Source organism: Typopeltis vanoorti, chromosome 6 (genome assembly GCF_054136105.1).
Source record: "Typopeltis vanoorti isolate ZY-2024b chromosome 6, IOZ_Tvanoo_1.0, whole genome shotgun sequence".
NCBI lineage: Eukaryota > Metazoa > Arthropoda > Arachnida > Uropygi > Thelyphonidae > Typopeltis > Typopeltis vanoorti.
In genome coordinates, this window is record NC_143554.1 from 105,177,487 (window position 1) to 105,203,360 (window position 25,874).

Sequence of the window (25,874 nt, forward strand, 5' to 3'; positions counted from 1 at the left end):
ATTCATTCTCAGATTGAATTACAAAATTAGAAAAACTCTTGTATTAACATGGATATTTCTAAATTCACAACTGTCATACATCAAATGAACTTCAGCTAATTGTTGAATGCAGCATAAAGATGTTAGACATGGAGTACATTGTTATGATATGCTCTGTAACTTCAGTTATAGCCTAATTCAGTGGTTCTTAACTTTTAGTAGTCGTGGCCCCCCTAAGTATCCTAAAATATTTTTGCAGCCCCCTAGTTTGTAGTAATATAACAATAATAATAAAACTTTTTTAAATAATGATTTTACTTACTGATTATAATAAAAAAAACATCAGAAAATAGAAATCAACTTGAATGTATTTTAACGAGACCTCTCTTGTTGAACACTCTGTACTAATTTGTCTATTCTTGATTTAATTGTGTTACTCAATGCCATGGAATTATCACTTTCATGTGTTCTTTTTGAACTATCAGGTGTTTTGAAGAGTAATTGCACTCAAATAGCACTTAATAACGTCTAGTTCTATGCATGCATACTAGTATTGTTTAAAACTTCAGAGAATCATTTCTATCGCATGTTCACACATCCAGTAGGCAGATGTCATGACTTGTAGGGCTGCGAGCAGTGAAAAGTTGACTGGTGGCATCACAACAAAAGAAACTACTGCATTAAACAGCATAATTCAGATTACTAATACGAAACGATACAAGTTTGAAACAAAGTAAAATAAAGAGCAAAAAATAATTATTTTAAGAGATTTCAAAATTTTAAAAACTAGAAGCCTTCTATAAATTTTCTCTGCCCCCCCCCCCCCCCACACACACACTTACAACAACTAGCAGATCATACATGCACTATGCATGTGATGTACGCATTCTTCTGCTTTTGTAAAAATACAATTGTATTCGGTTTATTTTATGGTTTTAGTGTTAACAGTTTTCAGTTTTTAGCATTTAAGTGTTTTACTATTTTTATACATCTTTTACCCTGATAAAGCCAGCAGCCACAGTTGGTGAAACTAGTTGGTATAACTTTTTTTTAAAATAAATTTGACCAAAAAAACCCAAATAGTAGTCATTTATTCTCTCCTATAGTTCGTGTGGTCAAAAATAACAGTATTACCATTATGTACGATTCTCATAGATAGGCTTATACGTTGGTTATACATTTCTAAATAACTTAGGGAATTAAAATAATGTAGATCCGAATATAAATTAAATAATACTTTAATAGATATTTCCGATATTTCGGCAATGTCTCATTGCCATTTTCTAAAGGAACTTAACAAAAGGCAGGAGCACAAACAAGCTCTAACAATATAGTAACTGGAAATGAAGATATGAAGCTATCTTTCTCCTAGAAGTCCTGATGGTGCCCTCTGGCGGGCTAAGTAGGCATTCTTGGCCGTTGGGCTGAAGGTCTGCTGATGTATGCCTCCCAAATTTGGGGCAGTCGCATACAACCAAATTTGTTGAGGTTTGGAGAGTTTCTTAGGGCAGAGGCTGATTCCATAAATAATCTTTCGAATTTATATTTGCTCCGGTGTATTATTTTTGCTTTCTTCCACCGTATTCTGTGGCGAGTATCCAGAGCATGGTCTGCAAGACCAGAATGGCTATATTTGTAAAACCGGATGTAGTCCTTGTGTTCAGAAATTCTGATATTTGCTGTCCTGCCTGTTTGGCCAAAGTACGACAGTTTACAACTGCAAGGGACCTGGTATACACCAGGTAGGTCTAGGGGAAGTGGTTGGTCTTTGGTAGAGTGGATAAGGGATGCCAATTTTCTGTAAGGCCTGTAACAGGAGGTGAGGTCATGTTTTTTTAGAATTTTGGTAATTTTTTCTGAGGTGCCTCGGATGTAGGAGATGATGATGGATTTAGAGTAATCTTTTTTGTGGAGGGGGGGGAGGAGGGGGGCTGTGGTTTGTAGGTTTTAATATTTTTTGGATTTTGGGGGGGGGGTAGCCATTGGCTGAGAAAGTGTTTAGGATGTGATTTAGTTCAGTGTTAAGGGGTCGTTAGAACAGATTAGTTTAGCCCTGTTGTATAGTGTTTTTACCACTCCATATTGTTGTGAGGGGGGTGGTGAGATTGTTGGTGGATGTATCTGCCTGTATGGGTGGGTTTTCTGTAAACTGAGAAAACCAAAGTTCCATCAGGCTGGCGGGTGACTAGTGTGTCTAGGAAGGGGAGGCAGTTGTTTTCCTCTTTTTCCAGGGTGAACTTGATTCTGGCGTGTTGGTTGTTTAAGTGTGTGAGGAAGGAGAGGAGTGTTTCAGAGCCATGTGGCCAAATAGCGAACACATCATCAACGTAGCGAAGCCATAAGGTTGGTTTTTGTGGGGCAGAGGCTAAGGCTTTTTCCTCAAAGGTCTCCATAAAGAAATTGGCTAAGGGTGGGGAGAGTGGTGAGCCCATGGCTGTCCCCTCTATTTGTTTGTAGAATTTTCCCTGCCAAACGAAATAGCCTGAGTTCATTGTGAACTGAAATAGGGCTGAGATATCGGGAGAAAATTTAGCTTGGATTAGCTCTAAAGTTTCCTTGAGTGGGACATTGGTGAATAAGGAGGAGACGTCGAAGCTGACCATTATGTCATTATGTTGGAGTGTAAGGTTTTCTATGCTGGCTTTGAAGTGGGCTGAGTTTTTTATGTGTGATGGTGTGTTGCCAGTATAGTGTGTGAACTCTTTGGCTAAATATTTAGCTAATTTGTATGTGGGGGAATCAATGCCATCCACTATGGGACGTAATGGCACATTTTCTTTATGTATTTTTGGGAGTCCGTAAATACGGGGGGGTATAGAGTTAAACGGTTTTAATCTGTTGGTAACTTCTACAGGCCAAGAAGTGACTTTCTTAAGGAGGCTGTGAAGTTTTCTTATTTGTGAGTTGGTGGGATTGTAATTGATAGGGAGGTAAGTAGCCCGATCTAATAGGAGAGCATTCAGCTTACCTTTGTAGTCCTTTTGGTTAAGTACTACAGTTGCATTCCCTTTATCCGCTCTGGTGATAACTAATTCTTTATTATTTCTCAATTCCTGTAGGGCTTCAAATTCCTTGTTGGATATATTGGTTTTGGGTGGTTTTGCTATGGAAAGGACACAAGCTACATCTAGTCTTACACTGTTGGCGATTTGATGTGGAAGGTGGTGGATTCCTCTTTCAATCTGGATCATAATATCCTCACTTGGTATTTTTTTGGGAGCAATGGCGAAGTTGTGGCCACGTTGAGAGCTTCAGGCTTCAGGGTGACTGAAGAAAGGTTGATTACGGTGTTGGTAGCAAGTGCTGGATTGACGGTGGAATTCTTTTTTATTAATTTATCGAATTTCTTCATCTGTCGGCTTCGTATCTTTTCAAACTCTTTGTCTGCGGAGGTACACGAGACGTCATGTAAAATTGTCCACAGTTCTTGATTCAAAGTGCACGAAAGTTCCTCTTCGAAAAAAAAAAAAAAAAAAAAAAAACCATTATGTACGTAGTTGTTGAACTCAATGTACAGTATTCCTGTGAGTTGCCAAAGTATTTGTTTTCTTTTGTGCTATAAAACGCCAATTTCAAATTATGTGCTTGCTTTTTCTCTACATCTTTGTTATGACTGAAAAATGAATTTACTTCTTTGAGATCGTAATACTTACGCCAAATTGGATTATGATCCTACAAAATGTCAACTCAGAAAATTAAATAAGCTACTTAATGAAACTTCCTCCTTAGATGAAGAAACAATCAAAAAACTTAAGACATGCCATGCAAGACCGCATAGAATTTATGGCTTACCTAAGCTACACAAAAACTAATGTTCCACTTAGACCCGTCGTAGACTGTATCAGCAGTCCAACTTACAAGTTATCAAGATTCTTATCTAACTTTCTCCGCCCTCAGATAGGCCACTCAGTATCTTCAATAAAAAATTCTACTGAGTTTCACACAAAAATTAAAGACATTCAACTATCAAAAACTGACTTGTTAATCAGCTTCGACATTGCCTCCCTTTTCACAAACATTCCCCATAAAGAAACAATAGAATTACTAACTCAAAAATTTCCGTCTGATATAGTTGAATTGTTCAAGTTTTTATTGCATCAGGTTACTTCACCTGGAAAGATCAAATTTACAAGCAAGGAGAAGGAACAGCAATTGGATCTCCTTTATCACCAAACCTAGCAAACTTATTTCTAGAACACCTTGAAGAAAAAATATTCACTTTTGAACCCAAACCAAAAAAAAAATTTGGTTAAGATATGTCGACAACGTATTTGCAGTCTGGGATCATCCCGAACATGAATTACAACTGTTTCTAGATAAAATTAACCTTCTTCATCATCGCATCAACTTTACGTTAGAAAAAGAATCTCCACAGGGTGTCTCCGTTTTGGATTTACACATCCAAAGAAAAGAAGATGGTTCCATTGCCACATCTTTCTTTCACAAACCTACATTCTCAGGTCGCTACATTCACAATTCTTCTGCTCATCATCCATCTCAGAAATTGCCACTACTTACAAACCCATCAACTAAATTTACAACTTGTTGCCTTCTCCTAAGGACAAACTCTCACCTTTGATGTTGCTTGGCGTTTATGAAATTCCATGCTCATGCAAATTGTCTTACTTTGGACAGACAGGTAGGTCTGTTCAGAAACATCTCGGAACATCAAGACCACATTCGTCTTTTTAAACCGCAGAAATCTGGCCTCTCTCAACATGGAATTGAAAATCCAAACCATAGGATCCATTAGGAAAAGTCTAAACTTTTACATAGATCTTTATATAAACATGAACGTTTATACAAAGAAGGTTCTGAAGTCCTACTACACAGACCAAACTTAAACTGCAATGACGTTCTTACTATTCCTAAAGTATGAGAAATTGTCATACAAAATTGTGTTAAAATTTTTTTTTTTTTTTTTTTTTTTTTGTGTAACACGTTACGCAGTTTAATGCGATTCTATTGTAATCATGTTCCCTAACTGTGTGTTATTCCTATTATTGTTTTAAACTACTGTACTGATGATGTCCTAAGATACTTAGGATGAAATATTTACAATTAAATAATTTTCACTGTGGTTAATACATGTGTTTCTTTTAATTAATTATCTTTATTATGTTCTTTGGGCAGATTGTCCTGTCTGTCCAACATAGCATGTAGAAAATATTTTTGCACACCTGGCCGTTTGAGAGCAGAATGAGACTGTTTAGGTGATCATAACATTATTGGACACTTACTTTTTTTTTTTTTTTTTTCATGAGCAGGAAGAAATCATTTAAGTTGTATTGTTTGAGTATTTGGTATAAGCAGCGCTGGCAGAAGCGGGCATGCAGAACATGCAGCTGCTGCTGCTATGAAGGGGGGGGGGCACTGCCACTTTAAGAAACAAAATTTTTATCATAAAAATAAAAAATTCTTAGAATGATCAATATTAAAATAAAGCCAGTCACAGGTTTCAAGACAAAACTTCTTGATTTTTTGATGTTTAGCCATTTTATTCTTTCCAATTTAGGCTTTATTTTAATTTTGGCTCTCACCAGTTGGTGGTTGCTTCCTGTTTTTACTTGATTTAGTACTGAGATATTGAACTATTTCTTTATTATTACACAGTATATAATCTATTTCATTTTTTATTTCTCCATGTCCATTTTCTTTTGGGAGCTTTCTTAAAAAATGTGTTCATAATGTAAAGCTTGTTACTGATAGAGAATTCTGTAAGAGCGATTCCTGAGTTGCTGCTTGTACCATATACATACCTTATACCCAGAACCGCGCTAGGGTCTTTGCCGCCCACATGCAATTTCTATATAAGCACCCCTGTAACGATCCGGCAATGTGTGGTTCTTTTACAATAATAAAAATTTAAATTATTTGAAATTTCTTAAATAAATTTTGACAGAACAGCCACATGTTGGTTCTCTAAATGTAACGCACTGGGGGTGTTGACTAAGCAGGATAATCATTAAAAACCCAAATATTCAAAATATTCTCAAAAGTTAAAGCAAATTTTGATAAAGCCACTTTACTCTAATCGTTTAATATAATGATACAGGAATTATAGCCTTCTCACCGACCCGATTTGCTAACAAATTAAAATGAATTTATTTGAACTAAAGTTTAAAAAATTCTTGCATTTTACAAGTTAATAAATTCTTAGTAAATTGTAAAAATTTTTTAATAATTTTTATAAGTGGAACTATCTTTTAGGAAAATAAAAGAAACTCAAGATAGATGAGAAAATAAGAAAATAATTCAGAAATAATTAGAACATTTAATATAAGTATTCAAAAAATAACATCTTTACAGAATAACAGAAAATAAATTAAATTACATAAATATACTTGAAATTTTTTTTTAAAATTTTAGGGTTTTTGATTTCATATTCACAAAATTAGAAATAATCGTCCTAACGTCTAATTCCACACACATATAATTTTCAATAGCTATTAATGCCAAAGTAACAAGCCTTTTTTGTGACATACTTGTTCTTAAGTAGGTTTTAATCAATTTCAACTTGGAAAAGGAACGTTCACCGCTCTCTACACTAACAGGTAAGGTTAATAGTATTCTTAAAGCAATTGAAAAGTTAGGAAAAGATAAATTATTGGACATAATAAAATTAAGAATATCGAAATCCTTCCGAAAAATATCCTGGAAAGCACATAACTCATCATATAGTTCTTTGTTGTCACCGTCCTTCAAGAGAATCTCTAAATCGTCACAATTTTTTCATAAATCTTCGTTATTAATTTGTAGTAATCTATAAAAGAAATTGAAATTATCATGTTTTTAATTGTTCAAAACGTTCTATTAACGAATACATTGCAACGTCTAGAAGTGTATAAAACACATTCACTCTAAATTTATCTTCTGGCGATTGTGTCGTTTCGTCATGATGCTCGTAGTAAAATTGCGGTGTCTTCTTTCATCGTCAAACTTCCGTACCAGTTTTAAATTCTTGTTCTCCATCCACCTCTTCATTCAGTTCTTTTGTCGTTTTTAGAACTTCTTTAAAATTTGTATCTGATCGATACTCTTGTAAGAATATTTTTTAAGTTTTTGAAAGATTCTAAAGCAAGTATAAAATGCTTCAAGACAAAAAATTCATATTTTTGTCTTGAAGCATTTTACTCACAGGTTTATTCTGTTAAGTAAATCGTGCCAAGTTATAAGAGAGCAAATAAATTTGTAGTCCTTTATTTTAGTACATAATGTTTGTGCTCCGTGCTGAGTTTCTTTAATAAAATTTTCATTATTTAAAATTTCAAAAAGTGCATCGTAAATTTTTCCTAACTGATATCGTAGAGGGGTGGATTACATTAATTTTACTTTCCCATCGCATTTCTGATAGCTGTTTCAATGTTAATTTTTTTGCGAACTGTCACTGTCATACCCATTGTCATACTCTTGACCTTGTATGTCTTCAATGGGAATGTTCCATTTTTCCAGTTCCATTATTGTTGCACATAAACCACATCCTGTGGAATCTGATATATCTGCAAAACCCTGATTTTCACAATTCCATTTTCACAGAAAACAAAGTGAATAATAATGGTCATTTGTTCTGTTTTACTTGCATCAGGTGTGCAGTCTAAAATTATGGAATAATATTTAGATTTTCGAATTGATAATAAAATTCTATCCCTGATTGCGTTACTTAAAGTTTCCAATATTTGATTTTGACTGTCTTTACTCAAATAGTGTACTCTATTGTTTCGTTGTAGGGTCCTTTCAACATAATTTTCCATATCGGGATCAAACTTCGCAAACAGTTCGACTAATTTTAAAAAATTGCCGCTATTCCTTTCATATAATTTATCAGATGATCCGGGAAAAGCTAAATTTTGGTTACCAAGGGATTTTATAATTTCGATCAAGTGTTCTAAAACACTTGTCCAATGTTTCTTTTCCATTTCATACATGCTTTGAGTCTGGCAATCAATAATAGTTTTGTTTTTTACATTTTCTTTTTAAGTTCCTTCCATTTTAAGAACTTTTTCATGTGAGTTAAACTAGTCTCATGTCTATGCAAAGTTGTACTTACATTTCTCCAATTGTTATAACCTTCTACAAGACTACTTGATTCAGTAGGTGCGAAAGGCTTGTAACCAAAAAACAGAATTTAAAGTTTCGGAATAAATGAGCCATGTTCTTGGCACAAACTCTCCGTTTTTCCATTATAATATGTGTCGCCAAATTTACGATCATGTGTATCTCTGGGATATATTATATTTTTCTTTTGAACCCCATTTCAATTAAAACAACTCTTAATTCATCAATATTTCCCCATTCACTTGGATCTTCTAAATTTACAGAGACTAACAATGTGTTAGTTTCATGGTCAACTACATCTTCTCCTAACTATTTTTCACTTAAATCATGCGTCTTGTTGTCTTGTTCAATAGTTGCAATAGTACTTTCATGCAAACTGGATGATGTGAATGGTTCTTCAACTCTGATTTCTGATGTATCGAGTTGGTTACAATCTGCATCAGAATATTTTAATATTTTAACAAATTCATTAAGTGTCTCAGTTTGTTTCTTAATATCTGCTTCTTTCACAGCATGACACTTACGATTTTGTGCGCCATTAAATTACTTAAGGAATTGAACAACATAGCTACGAATATAAATTAAATTATACTTTAATAAATATTTCCGATATTTCGGCAACGTCACATTGCCATCTTCAAAAGGAACTTACAAAAAAACAAAAGGCATGTGCACATAGGCAACACAACACAGTAACTGAGAATGAAGAGATGAAGCTATTGTTCTCCTAAAAGTACTGATGGTGCCCTCTAGCAGGCTAAGTAGGTTCTTGGCCGTTGGGCTGAAGGTCTGCTGATGTAGGCCTCCCAAATTTGGGGCAGTCGCATACAACCAAATTTGTTGAGGTTTGGAGAGTTTCTTAGGGCTGGCTGAGGCTGATTCCATAAATAGTCTTTCGAATTTGTATTTGCTATGGGGTATTACTGTAGCTTTCTTCCACCGTATTTTGTGGCGTGTATCCAGAGCATGGTCTGCAAGACCAGAATGGCTGTACTTGTGAAAACAGATATAATTTCTATGCCTCAATCATATCACCTGTTTTTGGCCAGTGTCAGTAAGTCGCAAGTCTTCAACCTGTTCTTAGAAGTGCAAATTATCTTTATCTTAGCATCCTGAAAATGATCAAATATGCAAATTATGTTAGTGCAACTAAGTCCTCAAGAAAGCATTGTAACATGTATAATATTAATTGAAGCATCTTTAATGTATATATAGTGATTGGGATAACTCAGGTCAGCATTGATTGTCTCTGAGTTCTCATCACATTTTTTGAGATACAACTGATTATCACAGAAGTTCAATTTTGATTCAAGTGTATAAGTGTATCATACTTATGCACAGTCCCTGTTGTCTTCATTTGCACTTATTCTTTGTATATTTTGGACAATTGAAACAATTAGTGCATGACATGTTGATTACTCCATCCTGCCAAAACAATCTTGTTTCTAAGTGCACAGTCAGTAGCATAACTCACCTGGTCATGCTGAGTTTCCAGATATGAAATGTGGTCAGAGTTTATTAATGAATAAAACATTAATAATAATATAATATTAAAAGTTACTCTAAATGAGCTAAGCCCACATGTCTGTAAATGTTATAATTACATGGGTATCCTCCAAAAAAAAAAAGAAGCTGGCAATGTGGGAATTAGTAAACCAAATTATATTCTGTATTCACAGGACAAATCATTAGCTAGAATGACTGTATAAATGATTCTTGTGTTGTATATCAGTAGAGTAGTATAAGTAAATGGGAACAGTATGAAAGTATGAGAAACTAGGTCTAATGAAAACTAATATATGGTGATTCGATGATGAGGTATGTCATTCGTGAGAAAGTGACAAAAAATTTTCATAGGTACAAAGATCAAGGATGTTAGTGACGCTGCTAATTGGCTGAGTGGATAAGTGAAAGAACTGATTGTTTTGGCTGACAAGAATGATTTGAAAGGTGAGAAATATGCAATGATAGAAGATATGAAAGAGTTACTGATAGAAGCAAAACAGAAGACTAAGAAAGTAACGATTGTGAGTCTGTTGCCTTGGTTTGACAAAAGTGAATTGAGAAGGACCACAATTGGTAATTAGTCAGTAAGAAGATTGTGCAGGAGGAATAGTGTGCAGTTTAGAGATGCATCCTGTGAAATTTTATATGAATGATGAACTGCATTTGAATGGTTTTGGAGTTAGATGTTTTGAGAGAGTATTATTCAGCGACAAGTTGAAAGTCCAAAATCTCAGCAGATATTAAGGACAGCGTGCAGTCAGTTGTGGGTTCAGCTCCCCCCCCCAAGACAATGAATGTGTGCAAAAATGATTATTCAATGCTGAATGTAGTGTCACAGGCTTCCGATCTAAAAAGTTTGGTAATGTCATTATGCAAGGGTAACTATGGGTCCAAAATGATCTTGAAATGCATGTACATGAATGCTAGAAGTATCAGAAATAAGGGACAGAAGTTTTTGGCATTGACTTATTTAAAAATTATCTTGACTTATTTAAAAATTATACCTATCACTGAGATTGGTTGGCAGAAAATATATAGTCACAGGTAGAGAATGTAAAGGCTATTGTATTTTCACATGGGATAACAGGAATAGGACAGTAGGTAGGGTATTGCTGATGACAACTGAAGAATTTCAACCATAAATTAGAAGTTAAGGAGAATTTTTTGGTCTGGTGGGAGATGGTTCATCTGAGACTGTCTCTGTGATAGAGGTCAGTAGAACACAATATATTGTTGGTTGTTACTATAGAACAGGGGTTTGAAGGATGATGCAGGTTTGGAAACCCCAACAAAAGAAATTTACTTAGCTCTACGAAAGATCGTCTTCCATACCTGACCCACCCAGGAGTTCACTTAATTCAATGTAGATGTAACCTACCTTACATAGGAGAAACAGGACACACCATCCCAATCAGAAAAAGTGAATGCAGATGACACATTAAATACCTTTGCTATGGTTAAACAAGCCTTATCAGACCACGCACTCGAAACATGCCACAGAACTGACTAGAAAGGCACCAAGTCCCTACACCACACCAAAATCTAGTTTGAAAGAAAATTCGAAGAAGCTTGTGAAATGCTGAAACATCATCCAAATCTGTTGAAGTTTTTTTTTTTTTTTTTTTTTTTTTTTTCTCCCACTTGGTTAGCCTACAAATTGTATATTTAGTTTAATCCTTTATCCAAGTGTAAACAAACAAAGTTTGCACCTGAAGTATATTCAGGACTGGGGCAACTCATGGTAAAGGTGAACAAACTTCGCATTACTTGCATTAGTATCTCATAATACAAAACACATCTCCTTGTGGACATGTGTAATGCTATGCATTATGGGGAGGGTCACTACCTGGTTTCGACCTTTATTGAGGTCTCTTCAGTGGGAGCCAGACCCAGAGGTGATACCAAGTTTGAAGCAATGCAGAAGGCTCCCACCAAAGAGACCTCAATAAAGGTCGAAACCAGTCTGGGTAGTGACCCTCTCCATAATGCATAGCATAATAGATGTCCACAAGGAGATGTACTTTGCATTATGGGATACTAAGGTAAGTGATGTGAAGTTTGTCCACCTTTGTCACTAGTTACTCCAGTCCTGAAGATGCTTCAGGCGCAAACTTTGTTTGCTTACACTTGGATAAAGGATTAAACTAAATATATAATTTATCATCCAAATCTTGAACAAAAATGATGGATTAATCTTTCCAAGAATGTGGAGGACCCATCTGCAATCTGTATAGCAAGAACAAGCCCAAACAGAAGAAAATCTTAATAGGAGAGGACTTTTGAAATGTTTAATGTAGTTCCATTGATATTTTGTTTTTATTTTAAACAAAAGAATTATTATTATTTTTTTTTTAGTTAAGTTTATTTATTTTATTTTTACACAAGACGTCAGGCTAGGTTAAACAGTTAACAAGCATTTAGATTCATCTTACTTTTGTATAGTGCAGTGTCATGTAGCTTATATCATATACTTATGTATTTTTCCTGATGATGATAACCTCAGTATAGAGGTCAAAACATTGAATGTTACCTTTCTAATGTTAAGTAAAGTAATTATTCTAACATGTGTGTTGTGTTTCCATAAATTCTTCACTGTGAATGCTGACCACTGTATAATCTTAAAAGATTGAAGTCGTTAGTGATTGTTTCAGAGAAGAAGTATCACACTGTATGCCCAGGATCAGGAGGATAAACCAACTGGAGTTAAGTGTTAAGTGGATGAGTCAAAATATAAATCAGGAGCTGAAAAAAAAAAAAAAAAAAGTGGAAAGAATATAAACAAAAAATGGCGATCATGGTCACGAGCAATATGAAGTATAGGCAAGGAGAATATGGTAAGGATAACTAAATCTGATTATGAGAGAAAATTAGCTAAGTAAACCAAAGTAAATTCAAAAGAGTTTTTGTTGTAGCAAGTAAAAGGAAGAATAACTATGGAAGGATGAATAATTGATGCTGATGGTAGTACAGTGACAGAAACAAAAGAAATAGCTCAGTTGCTGAATGATCACTTTGCAAAGGTATATCACTCAGTTGGAGATTTTGAAGTTGCTGATGTGACAGAAACTAATATCAGAATTGAGCTATATTCACTTTGATATTTTCAGTATGCTGAGCATCTCTTGTTGATTTACATACAGTAATTGCACTGAATGGCATATCACCCACATATGCCACGGAGTGTTCAACCCGTCAATCGCGGAGCGATTTTTGGTCGATCTCTTTTGTATTCCTCCTTACCTACAATACAAATTTAATTAAAACTGAAAACATAACATTTTATTTATCATTATTTTGTATTTTTAATTTGCTTTAAGTGTATTGCTATTGTTTATTTATTTTTCGTTAAAATTGTCAAATCAGTAATTTTCTTATAAGTCCGAATAAATGAATTAATTTGGATCACTGGAAGTCAAACAGTGAGCCGAGTAAATACAATTATAAGCAAAGTGTGAAAACTCGATTGTAGCTTAAATATTAAATATTCCAAAGCACATTACATCGATTTTTTACTTAGATAAAGTCCCATGTGAATATTGTAAAAAAATAAACTTTGCTTATCTCTTTATAGTTTGTATTAGATGCTTTTGTAAATTACTCTTTTGAAGCTAACTGTATATACTGCTTTAATAAGAATATGTTAGAGTGTTAAAAACAAAGGCAATGTTTTTTTCGCCGAAGCTGTATATGGCAGAATTAGAAAGATTTGTATTGAAACTTGTATGTATGAGAAAGGCTTGCAGGCTCTAAGTGTAAAATCTCCGAATCCGAAGTCGGTCAGAAAGAGTTCAAACAACTTTCCGATGGCTGGCAACTTACAATCAAAAGAAAGCGGAGGAGAACAAAAGCCGTGCTGAACTTGAAACTTAACATGAAAGACTCGTACCGATTCTTTGGGGGTTGCCAGACTTCATGCGAGACCTGCGAGGAGGCCTAATAAAAAGGGACTGAAGCAAGCAGAAGGGGTCCCGGTTCCAGAATTGCTATCAGAGAGGAGGCCGCCCGGTCCAGAGTCGCCATCAGAGAGAGAGACTGCCTGGATCCACGTTGCTTGAGAGAGGAGTTTCCCGCTTCCAGAAAGGAGCTTCTCGGTTTGAGACGTCGCTAGAGAGAGACTAGAGAGGCTCAGCAGACAAAGTTTCAAAATGCTAAAAGGAAGAATTCCAATTGCCAGAGAAAAGTTTCCAGGCCAGGTTAATGCCAAACATTCACCAGTGTGTTGCATTTTCATTACAATTTGATGAATCAAACAACTTCACTGATATTGCTCAGTTAATGGTATTTATTCGTATGGTATTTCAAGATTATTCAAGTAAAGAAGGACTTTTGAAAATTATTCCATTATTGGGAAGGACTAGGGGAGATGACATTTTATTGGCATTTGATGAATGAATTTGTGAAACAACACAAACTTCTGCTTTTTAAACTTGTGTCTATTACTACTGATGGTGCTCCTGCAATGATAGGTAATAAATCAGGCTTCATTTCATTATGTAAAAACAATGACAAATATCCAGATTTTTTAACGTACCACTGTATTATTCACCAACAAGTACTGTGTAATAAAAGATTAAACACAAAAGATGTTTTGGATATTACATTTAAAATTGTAAATTCTGTTCGAGGAAAAGCTCTGCACCAGTGGTTATTTAAATTATAGGCAGATGATAAACTTCTGTTTATCATCTGTACAATAATGTTTGCTGGCTCAGCAGAAGTCAATTTTTAGAAAGATTTCTTGTATTAATTAACGATATAAAAATTTTCTTGATGAAAAAGAAGATCCACAATTGAGTGATAAAAGATGGTTGTACACTTATCATTTTTAGTAGATTTCTGTACGAAATTAAGCAATTTAAATTTAGAGTTACAATGTAGAGATAAAAAATTAATTGACATGTTAAGTTCAATAAAAACTTTCCAACAATACTTACTTTTATTAAAGAAAAATATAAATGATCGCGAATTTAGGCATCTCCCATATTTATTAAAATTTTTTGAACAAAATCAAGAAATGCTGTGCTATGATTTAAAAGAACTTATTTGTGAAATAGAATTAGTTGAGGAAGAAATAAATTCAAGATTTAAAGATTTTAATAAAACTGAAATGATTGTATCTTTTATCAATAATCCATTTCAAGAAAACTTGAACATCACAGAAATTTCAAATAAAATTAGTGGGCTGTTTGATATAAACCGAGCTGAAGTAGAACTTGATAATAAACATTCAGAATAGTTTACATTTGAAATCAATAAACAATGAAGTCATTTGGAAGTATGCACATGAAAAATTCCCAATATTAACTGATATTGCGCAAAAAATTCTGTCATGTTTCGGATCGACATACTTGTCAGAATCCGCTTTTTCAAATATGACTGTCATAAAAAATCAATTAAGAAACCAAATTACAAATGATCATTTGGATGATTGCGATTGGCCACTGCTTCATATCAACTTGACTATGAAAATATTGCGAGGTCCAAACAATGCCAAATTTCACATTAACTTTTTTTTTTTTTTAATCAACAAGCATTTCCTGTAACTGGTGAGTTTGTAATCAATCTGTTGTTTTTTCTAACTTTGGTTTTCCAAAATAGAGAAATAAATATTTTATTCCAATATATATATGTTTTTTCTGTTGTATTAAAATAATTAAAAGTGATAAATAAATTTTTAAATACACAAAGTTTTTAGTTGTTTATTTGTGCGTAATCAGATACCAGGTTGAGGGGAACATGATCTGTATAAGAGAGTAGATCGCCGAATAACTTATATATAATAAGAGAGTAGATCACTGAATAACTTTTTATAGAAAAGTAGCTCACGTAGTAAAAAGGTTTGAACGCCACTGCCTATGCTATATAAATGTGCAGGAGAAATGACAGTGCTTGAGATAAAGATGTTCATTCTGAGTCTCAGCTCTGTCAAGGTTCCAAGAGAGTGGAAAGAGGATAAGATAATTCTATTAGAGACAAAATAATGCAGGAGTAGTGGATAAAGGTTAAATTTGGCATTAGGTGAATAGGAAAATAATACTCTGTGGTAGGCAGTATAGTTTGTAAAAGGTAGATCTGTCTTACTAACTTACTCACATTTTATAGTAGAGTGACAGCAGAATTCGATAAGGGAAATGGGTACATCATGATAATGCTGGATTTTGCCAAAGCATTTTTCAGAATACTACATGGAAACTATTACAAAAGTTGGTGCAAATGGAAATTTATAGGAAACTGATAGCATGGTTAGGCGATTGGCTGACAGATGGGCACCATCTACTACTCTGGTGTCCATCTGTTAGACGGTTGGCTGACAGACGTACTCCAGAGAGTAGTAGATAGGGAAGAGTGGAATCTAGGAAAATGAGGGTTACTAGTGAAGCACCTCAGGGTTCTGTACTAGGACCACTTATCTTTATGATATTGGGAAAGATTTAAGGGGGCGGGGGGTATATTCAGTTATTTGCTCATGATGCAAAACTGAGGAAAGCAATAGCCAATAAAGGTGATGCAGATATCCTATAGGATGATTTAAATAAATGACTCGCCATTCATCCAATACCATATCATGCACTTGATTGATGATTTCTGGTGTTCTTACACTTTTTGGACGTCCATGTTGATCATTTTCAAGGCTGGTATGGCCACATTTAAACTCAGCAGCACATTTCTTAATTGTCGAAAATGAAGGAGAGGAGTGCCCATAAACTTTTATCAACTTTGAATGCATTTCTTTTGGCGTTAAACCCTCTTTTACAAAGAATTTTATAACCGCACGATACTCAGTTTTATCCATTTCTAGGGATAGAGACAACACTTGCTTCGGACAGCTGTATAAAACAAACTACTTGATAGAATGACTTGCAATTTCACCTGGATGCTTATGACAAAATAAAAAAAAATCTTGCCAATAGTGTTGCTATCTATGTTGAGGCCGAAAACTTTTCAGACCACCCTCGTATGTGTCCATCATTTAAAAATATGTACAGATTTAAAGTCTCATGAAAAAAAATCTATTACTAAATTTCTGACAACATATATAAATAAATACTAAGAAATGGCAGCATTTTTAATTTTTATTATTTTTTTCAGTTCAAAATTAGGAAAGAATCATTGTTAGGATTAGCTGTGCTTCATAAGCAACATAATGACTCATATTTTAAGAAGTCGACTGTGGAATGCATTTCATGGATTAAGAACAAAGTATTGCATGCATACTATCAGACAGCAGTAGAAGACAGGTTTGCAATTTTATATCATATATTACATGTTTTTAATAATTTAGAAATTTCTGTTTTATATCTATTTTAAGAATACAATAGTTTCTGGTTAATGCATCACAGTTTAAGTTAAATATTTAATGTACATCATTGTTGGCAACCTTTTTGTATTTGCAGGCCACATTTATTCTTCATGAGGATTTATCCAATAGTAGTAAAAAATACTAGACTTACCCATGAGTAATATGTTGTGATCCCTAATTAGTTATAGATGTTATTATTACATGACACTTCCAGGGAGTCCAAGGACTCATCATGGGAGGGGCACTCTACTTCGCTAAATACATCTCACCCTCTCCACCACTACTGAATTCTCCTATTACGACACTCCTACCATCAATGCTATCTACTACCCATCATCACCAACAACAGAATTTTTTGTTTGCAAATTGCATATGTTCTGAAGGCCTATTTGTCTGTATGCAGGATGAAAAACCTGAGTTTCCAGGAGAAAAAACCCCGCTACCTTCGTGTGAGATCAGCAAACTCACCTTAAACTGAAAAAGCCCATATAAAGATTACCCTCATCACAACGATTTTTTTGTTAAATAATTCACTACAAAACCTTCTTTTTTATATATAACATTAATTATATTCATACAGCTAAGGATACTAAATAACTATACTTCAACTATATACTGTGAAAAATTTAATACTAAACCAGTGTTATTTAAAAATACTGCTCTAAATTAATTTTTTCAGTTTGGAACTTTAAAAATTAAATAAAAAATTGAACTTAAAGAAGCATGGTAACTCTTTGATGGTAAACCCCAACTCAACATCACCAGAGTTAAAGATCGGTACTATCAACGTACGAAGCCTGAATGGCAAAGAAATGGAGCTAGTTGAGAAATTAGATAAGGACCAGATCGACATAATAGGGGTGACTGAAACAAAAAAGACCAAAACTGTTGAGATCTTTCTGAGCAATAAATACAAAATGTTATATTCAGGCAATGACAATCAAGGAAAAGAAGGAGTAACCATAGTATTCAACACAAAATACGAGGCTAATCTTCTTGAATGGCAGTCAGTCTCAAGTAGAGTAATGTGGGCAAATATGAGAATGGGGAACTGGACAATGAGACTTATTTGTGCCTATGGTCCCATAGAAGGTTTTACCAAGGTAGAAGTGGAGGAATTTTTTGAGACTTTAGAAAAAGCAACTGACACAATGAAAAATGAAAAGTTGGTCCTTGTTGGGGATCTAAATAGCAGAGTAGGAAATGATTGTGAGACATACAAAAATATTTTGGGAAAATTTGGAAAAAAGAGCAAAGCTAATAATAATGGCAAATATCTGTTGGATTTCTGCTCAGGACATGGACTGGTTATTACTAACACCATGTTATAACATAAAAATGTGCACAAATTCACATGGAGAGAAGAGGCTAGGAATAAGAAAAGTCTTATTGAATATGTTATTGTTGATAGTGATGTTTTCTCCCTTGTGCAGGACACCAGAGTGTACAGAGGATTTGAAATTGGAAGTGATCACTATTTAGTCTTGAGCAGGATAAAATTGAATTTCATATTGAAAAGAATAACATGTAAGAAAGTTTTAAAGCGAATAAAAGTTGAGCAGCTCTCAGATGTGAACTGTAGACTAAAATACACAAAGATTACTGAAGAAAAAATGAAAGAGTTTGAGATCAGGAATCAAACCTTGGAGATTCAGTGGCAAACTCTGAAGAAAACATTGATTGATTCTGCCAGAGAGGCATGTACGGAGGTTGGCTGTAAGGATAAAAAAATCAGAACTCCCTGGTGGACACAGGAAGTTAAAGAGGCATTGAAGGAAAAGAAGAAAGCATACCAAAAGTTCCTGTCAAATAAGTCAGCTTGTGGTCATAGAAAATATAGAGAATATACACTGTGTAAAACTAGCTAAACAAAAGTCAATGGAGGACTTTGGCAAAAATATAGAAAATAAATATCAAGAAGGTGGCAAAATATTCTGGAGGTTGTTGAAGCTTTGGAATGGAGGAAAGAGTGCTGTAAAAGTAATTAGGGATGATAAAGGTGACATGAAAACGGGACAAAAAGATATCCTTGAAGTATGGAGTAATTACTTTGAAAAACTGCTAAATGAAACAAGCAGTGATGACAGCATAGTGGTAAAAAAACTGACCAGGCATGCAGTCAGGAATATACATATCCATACTTGAAGTAGAAAAAGCCATCAAAGGCTTGAAATGTGGAAAGGCAGCAGGAGTAGATGATATTCGACCAGAAATGCTGAAGTATGGTGGTATAAGAGTCTTACAGTGGCTGCACTGCATAGTTCAGAAAGCCTGGACAGAGGGACAAATTCCCGATGAATGGAGTAGAGCTCTCATAGTACCCATATATAAAAAGGGAAATAAAACTGAATGTGAGAATTACAGAGGTATTTCCCTACTGAGTGTTCCTGGCAGGATCTATGCAAGTATACATGAGAAACGGTTGAGAAGAATTGTGGAAGAACAGCTTGGTGAAGAACAAGCTGGATTCAGGCCAAATAGAGGCTGTCAGGATCAGATCTTCACTTTACGACAAATAGTCGAGAAAGCATGGGAATATAACAAAGATCTGTATTAAAGTTTTGTCGATTTGGAAAAGGCATATGACAAGGTGCCAAGAGAGAAGCTATTCAATATGCTGCAGTTATATGGTGTCAATGGGGCATTATATCAAGCAATACTTAGTCTTTATTTGAGTTGTAAGTCAGCAGTTAGAACTGAAGGAAGTATAGGAAGATGGTTTAATGTTAAATCTGGTGTGAGACAAGGATGTACATTATCCCCCTCTGTTATTCATTATCTATATGGATCACATTATGAAGGAAAGTGGTATTAAACATGATATCAAAATTGGAGAAGTTAATGTCAGCTCTTTGCTTTATGCAGACGATGTTATACTTCTAAATAAATCTGCTACAAGTCTGCAAGATTCTATGACTAAATTGAATAGCTGTTGTAATAGATATGGTATGAAGGTCAGCAATAAAAAGACAAAGACAATGAAAATAGGCAGAATCATTGAAAATGTCAACTGTGTTGTGAATGGAGAACCTGTGGAACAAGTAAAACATTTCAGCTATTTAGGCACGATTTTTACTGAAGATGGTAAATTAAATATAGAAATAGACAACAGAATCAGCAAAGCTGGTATGGTGGGAAGTCAATTGAATAAATTCATATGGAATAAGAGAGAAATTAGTCGGAACACTAAATTAGCTGTATACAAGACAGTGTTCAAACCAGTTTTAACTTATGGATCTGAGAACTGGGTCAGAAGTAAAACACTTGACCAAAGACTAGAGACCACAGATATGAGAGTCCTGAGAAAGATTATAGGCTTGAACAAATGGCATCAATGGCAATATCATATTAAAAATGAGGATATTAGGAGAGAACTTGACATTGTCAGCATCCAGGAATGTGTTAGCAGAGCTAATCTCAGGTGGTATGGTCACTTAAACAGAATGGGCGAGGAAAGATTAGCAAAACAAGTGTTCTCTGCCAGGTTGGCAGCAAAACGACCCAGAGGAAGACCAAGATATAGGTGGATTTATATGGTACAAAGTGCTTTAGACGATAGAAATATAAGATCTGATAATGTTGGAGTCTTGACAAGTAACAGACTGATTTGGAGGAAAATTGTAGATAGGAAATTAATAATGATGTAATTTTTTTCATGTAGTACTATCATATCCTGTACTCTCCTTGAGGGTACATGGCAGGAATTTGATGATGATGATGATGAGAAATTAGTCGGAACACTAAATTAGCTGTATACAAGACAGTTTTCAAACCAGTTTTAACTTATGGATCTGAGAGCTGGGTCAGAAGTAAAACACTTGACCAAAGACTAGAGACCACAGATATGAGAGTCCTGAGAAAGATTATAATCGTGAACAGATGGCATCAATGGTAATATCATATTAAAAACGAGGATGTTAGGAAAATACTTAACATTGTCAGCATCCAGGAATGCATTAGCAGAGCTAAACTCAGGTGGTATGGTCACTTAAACAGAATGGGCGAAGAAAGATTAGCAAAACAAGTGTTTTCTGCCAGGTTGGCAGCAAAACGACCCAGAGGAAGACCAAGATATAGGTCGATTGATACGGTACAAAGTGCTTTAGACGATAGAAATATAAGATCTGATAATGTTGGAGTCTTGACAAGTAACAGACTGATTTGGAAGAAAATTGTAGATAGGAAATTAATAATAATGTAATTTTTTTCATGTAGTACTATCATATCCTCTACACCCCTTGAGGGTACATGGCAGGAATTTGATGATGATGATGGTAACTCTTTGATAAACAAAGAGCACAATGAATCCTATAGACATCCTCTTATTCTTTAAACAAAAATAAATAAATCCTCTAACACCTTTTATTCACTAAAGGGAAAAGGTAGATCTCCTTTAGTCCTAACTTTTTAAAGACTAATGAACAGCCCACCCTCCATTTTTTAATTCATTTACTGAGAATGAGACAGACTATCAATGAATTGAAGCTTTTCAGAAGGGGGGAGAGAGAGAGAGTACACACACACATCTCGAACCACTGCTTCCACATTGTAATCCTGAATCCTAACATTCATGTTATTGTCATAATAGTTTGTCCATCCTAGAGATTGAATAACTTGGGTACTATTCACAGAAAGGTTAGAAAATGTTAGGCTATTATTAGGATTAAATTCTTGTAGATGAGCTTATATGATGGCTAGACATACTTCTAATTTTTTAGGAAATGACTAAGTAAATTCAATTGTTAATAACTAACTATATTTTGGCAATGTTACATTACCATTTTCAGGGATTACATAACAATGATATATGCATGCAGGCACTCACACTAAGCAAATTAGGCTGAAGAAAGGCAACTGCAGTTCTGTCCTACAGCCACTCAGGACTTGCTGATCATGCATTGGACATCCACCACAGAATATGCTGAAGCAGGCCTTCAGTTTATGATTTATTTACTTCTGGTTTCTTCAGGGTAATAGTTGTTATTATTATTATTGCATGGGCACATGGAGTTTTGAAACTCATCATAGGATGAGTTTCAACACAAACTTTCAACACAATATCTACCATATCTCTCCTTGAAACCATTAACAGAGAAAGCACTCGTAACTGAATCAGGCAACCCATTTCATTCATTCATTCACCACTCTCCAAGTAAAAAATCTAGTCCTCATACCCTTACTAACCACACTCTTCCCAAATGCTATGGATAACCTCTTGTTCTGCTCCCTCTGCCAAACATTTCCCTTTTAAGTAACTAAATGTTTCTATTGTATTCACCCCCTTTTTTTTTTTGCCTATCAACCAAATTTTTGTTGTCCATAAACCTTCAATCTATCCTCATAGGGGAGCATTCCACAGACCACTCGTTATCTTGGTCACTTGCCTCTGAATCCTCTCCACCACTTCCTCATCCCCAAGAAACCCAGGTGACCCGACCTGAGCAAAGTAATCCAGATGTGGTCATATTAAGACCTTTATAAAGAGTAATGGTAACTCTCTTACTTCTGCTTGTTAGCATGTTCATCAATAACCAAGTAATTCTATCAGCTGTTTTGACATCTTTAGCATATGCCCTCTAAACTTCAACTCATTATCTACTATCATCCCTAAATCCCTGGCATCATCAATTTCCAGGAATACAGTTCCCTCAATGTGATACACAGTTTGTAATCTTTGTATTCCAAAATGCATAATGTTACACTTTTCCACATTAAATTTGTCTCTTTACAATGTCTTGATAAGACCTCACTTAGACTGTCATGTGCAAGTCTAGTCTCCTGGTTTCCATTGTAATTCTGATACAGTGGAAAGGAGAGTTTAAAAATGATATCAGCATTATGGGATACTGATTATGAAGACAGATTGAGAATTTATAGACTGCAGGCGCTAGCATACAGGAGAAATAGAAGTGATATGATTGAGACCTACAAACTTCTGAAGGGGGTCATACAGGATTTCAGTTGATGGAATTTTTTATTTTATGGAGGGTGGTGAAAAGACAAGGGCATCCTTGGAAGCTGAGAATGAATGCCTTTAAGAAGGGAGTAAGATCTAGATTTTTCTCTCATAGAGTGGTGCATGATTGGAATGGATTGCCATTGGATGTTGTGTGTGCAAGCAGTGTGAATGAATTCAAGAACAAGTATGATAGCTGGTGTGTGTGTGTGTGTAGTATCTAGCCCTCATTCGATGAGCCCCTGACTCCCTGGAGGTCTCTCTTAATAAGAATAATAATAATAATAAATTGATCCATTATGTTTTACCCACACTGTCAGCCTATTCAAATCATCTTGCAAGCTCTCTACACCACCTTGATTAACTATTACCCTACCCAACTTAGCATCATCAGCAAACATCTGAATATCTCTCTCTTCAAATTATTCTCTAATGTGAATGTCTGTCTGTTCATGGTACGCCAGGTTATATAAACAGGTCACTTGATATACTCCTGTATGTGATAAAGAAGAGAGTTTATCTTTAGATAAATGGATGAGACTTGCCAATTTACATATGATTTAAATATTTATATTGTGTGTAGCTGATGTTTATTAAGCACTCTAGATATCTTTTTCGATGATCCTTCAATGTATGGGATGGTAATGGTTTTGCTTTAGTCTTGTGTGATAGGCAATGGATTTCCCAGGAGCATTTAGTATTTGTTTTGTTCTATGGAGATTATTGCCATTGGCTTAGAAAGTGTGATGCAAGTAAGTTAGTTCAGTGGTAATAGCATTGTCATCGAAACAGATAGCTCTGGCTCTATGAGTTAGTGTTTTTATTTTACCATATTGTTGAGATGGATGATGGTGTGAATGTTTGTGCAGATATCTTCCTGGAATTGTGGATTTTCTATAAACAGACAAAGATAATGAATCATCAGGAAGCCATGTGATTAGTATATAGGAAGGGGTTGACAGTCATTAGCTTTCTGTTCCATTGTGAAGTGGATTTTAGGGTGTTGGCTATTTAAATGCAGTAGAAATGTATCTAATCTGTCTGGATCATGTGGCCAAATAGGAAAACCATCACCAAGAGTTTGAGAGTGTCTGTATTCATAGCTAGATTTTCTAAGTGTTCTATGTAGAAATTGGCTAAAGGAGAGAAAGCGGGGAGCCTATTGCTGTCCCATTTTGTTGTTTTTATATCTTCCCTTTCCATGCAAAATGACCTACATGTACTGTAAATTTAAAGAATTCAAATATATCTGGGAGAAAATTTGACTTTAGCAAATTAAGGGTTTCAGTTAATGGTACATTGGTAGAAGTGATGTATTATCAAAACTGATCATTATGTCTAAACTTTTTGACATAATGATCAGTTGTTTTCTAATATACTTTTTAGGTGAATTTAATTGTAGCTAGTAATTTAGCTTAATGTTAAACAAGGGTTGCACCTTCTTTGTGAATTTTTGGTGCTTCATATATTTTTGGTGTTTTAACATGAAAATGTTGAATAAAGTTCACAAATTATTGAAGAAACTCACTTAATGGCTAGAAAGAAATGGTTAACAAACTTGAGCCTTTTAATGTTAAAACATCCAAAATATATGGTGCACCAAAAATTCACAAACTAGGTACACCCAGTATGCCCTATTGTGGACAGTATAAACAATACCACCTACAAACCTGCTTACCATTTAGCAAAAAAAAACACTTTTAAATCATTTACACATGCTTGATCTTCATATATGGAAAACACAGTTATGGCATGTTGTTGTCAAGAAATAACAAGATTTTAAAACAGGTGAATTCATTTAACTACCTAGGATGTATGATTACATATGAAAATACTTTCTAAGAAAGATTACCAAAACAAGCCTTAAATTACAAACCATTAGGAAAAAGAAAACCAGGACATCCTCTTAAGGATTCAACGATGACTTCTAAGACCGGAATGATAGGCATGATGATGTTGTTGTCAAGAAACGGAGAGAATATCTTTTATTGTAGAATCGCCACATGAGATTCACTCCCTGTTTCTTTTTTTCTTAGTCTTTCGTATTTTTTCTACTCATTATTCCTTTCATTCTCTTATCTACTGTAGTACATGCCAAATATTTCTCCAATAGCTTAAGCTCACATTTTGTCCTGTGAAAGACTCCATATAAGCATTCTCTTTCTTTCATCAACACTAACCCATCCTTTTTCATCATACTCTTACTTTATGTTTCAAGTATATTCATCCAAGTTATATTAACATAAAATTATGTAACAGGACATTCTCAAAGATTGACACAATGGCTATTTGTATTTTATTAAGTAGCATATTATTAATCATCATCATCATCAAATTCCTGCCATGTACCCTCAAGGGGCGTACAGGATATGATAGTACTACATGAAAAAAATTACATCATTATTAATTTCCTATCTACAATTTTCCTCCAAATCAGTCTGTTACTTATCAAGACTCCAACATTATCAGATCTTATATTTCTATCGTCTAAGGCACTTTGTACCGTATCAATCCACCGATATCTTGGTCTTCCTCTGGGTTGTTTTGCTGCCAACCTGGCAGAGAACACTTGTTTTGCTAATCTTTCCTCGCCCATTCTGTTTAAGTGACCATACCACCTGAGATTAACTCTGCTAACGCATTCCTGGATGGTGACAATGTCAAGTTCTTTACTAATATCCTCGTTTTTAATATGATATTGCCATTGATGCCATCTGTTCACGCCTATAATATTTCTCAGGACTCTCATATCTGTGGTCTCTAGTCTTTGGTCGAAGTGTTTTACTTCTGACCCAGCTCTCATATCCATAAGTTAAAACTAGTTTGAACACTGTCTTGTATACAGCTAATTTAGTGTTCCGACTAATTTCTCTCTTATTCCATATGAATTTATTCAATTGACTTCCCACCATACCAGCTTTGCTGATTCTGTTGTCTATTTCTATATTTAATTTACCATCTTCAGTAAAGATCGTGCCTAAGTAGCTGAAATGTTTTACTTGTTCCACAGGTTCTCCATTCACAACACAGTTGACATTTTCAATGATTCTGCCTATTTTCATTGTCTTTGTCTTTTTA

General features: G+C 34.7%; 1 protein-coding gene across 1 annotated transcript in view; it reads left to right on the top strand.

The window, feature by feature from the left end:
• Positions 1–25,874, top strand: part of LOC150105771 (sister chromatid cohesion protein PDS5 homolog B-like) — a 699,562-nt gene that overhangs the window by 255,238 nt on the left and 418,450 nt on the right. The window contains exon 12 of the mRNA XM_090394553.1: positions 16,630–16,778. Coding sequence (XP_090250679.1) covers positions 16,630–16,778 — 149 coding nt within the window. The remainder of the gene's footprint in view (positions 1–16,629; positions 16,779–25,874) is intronic.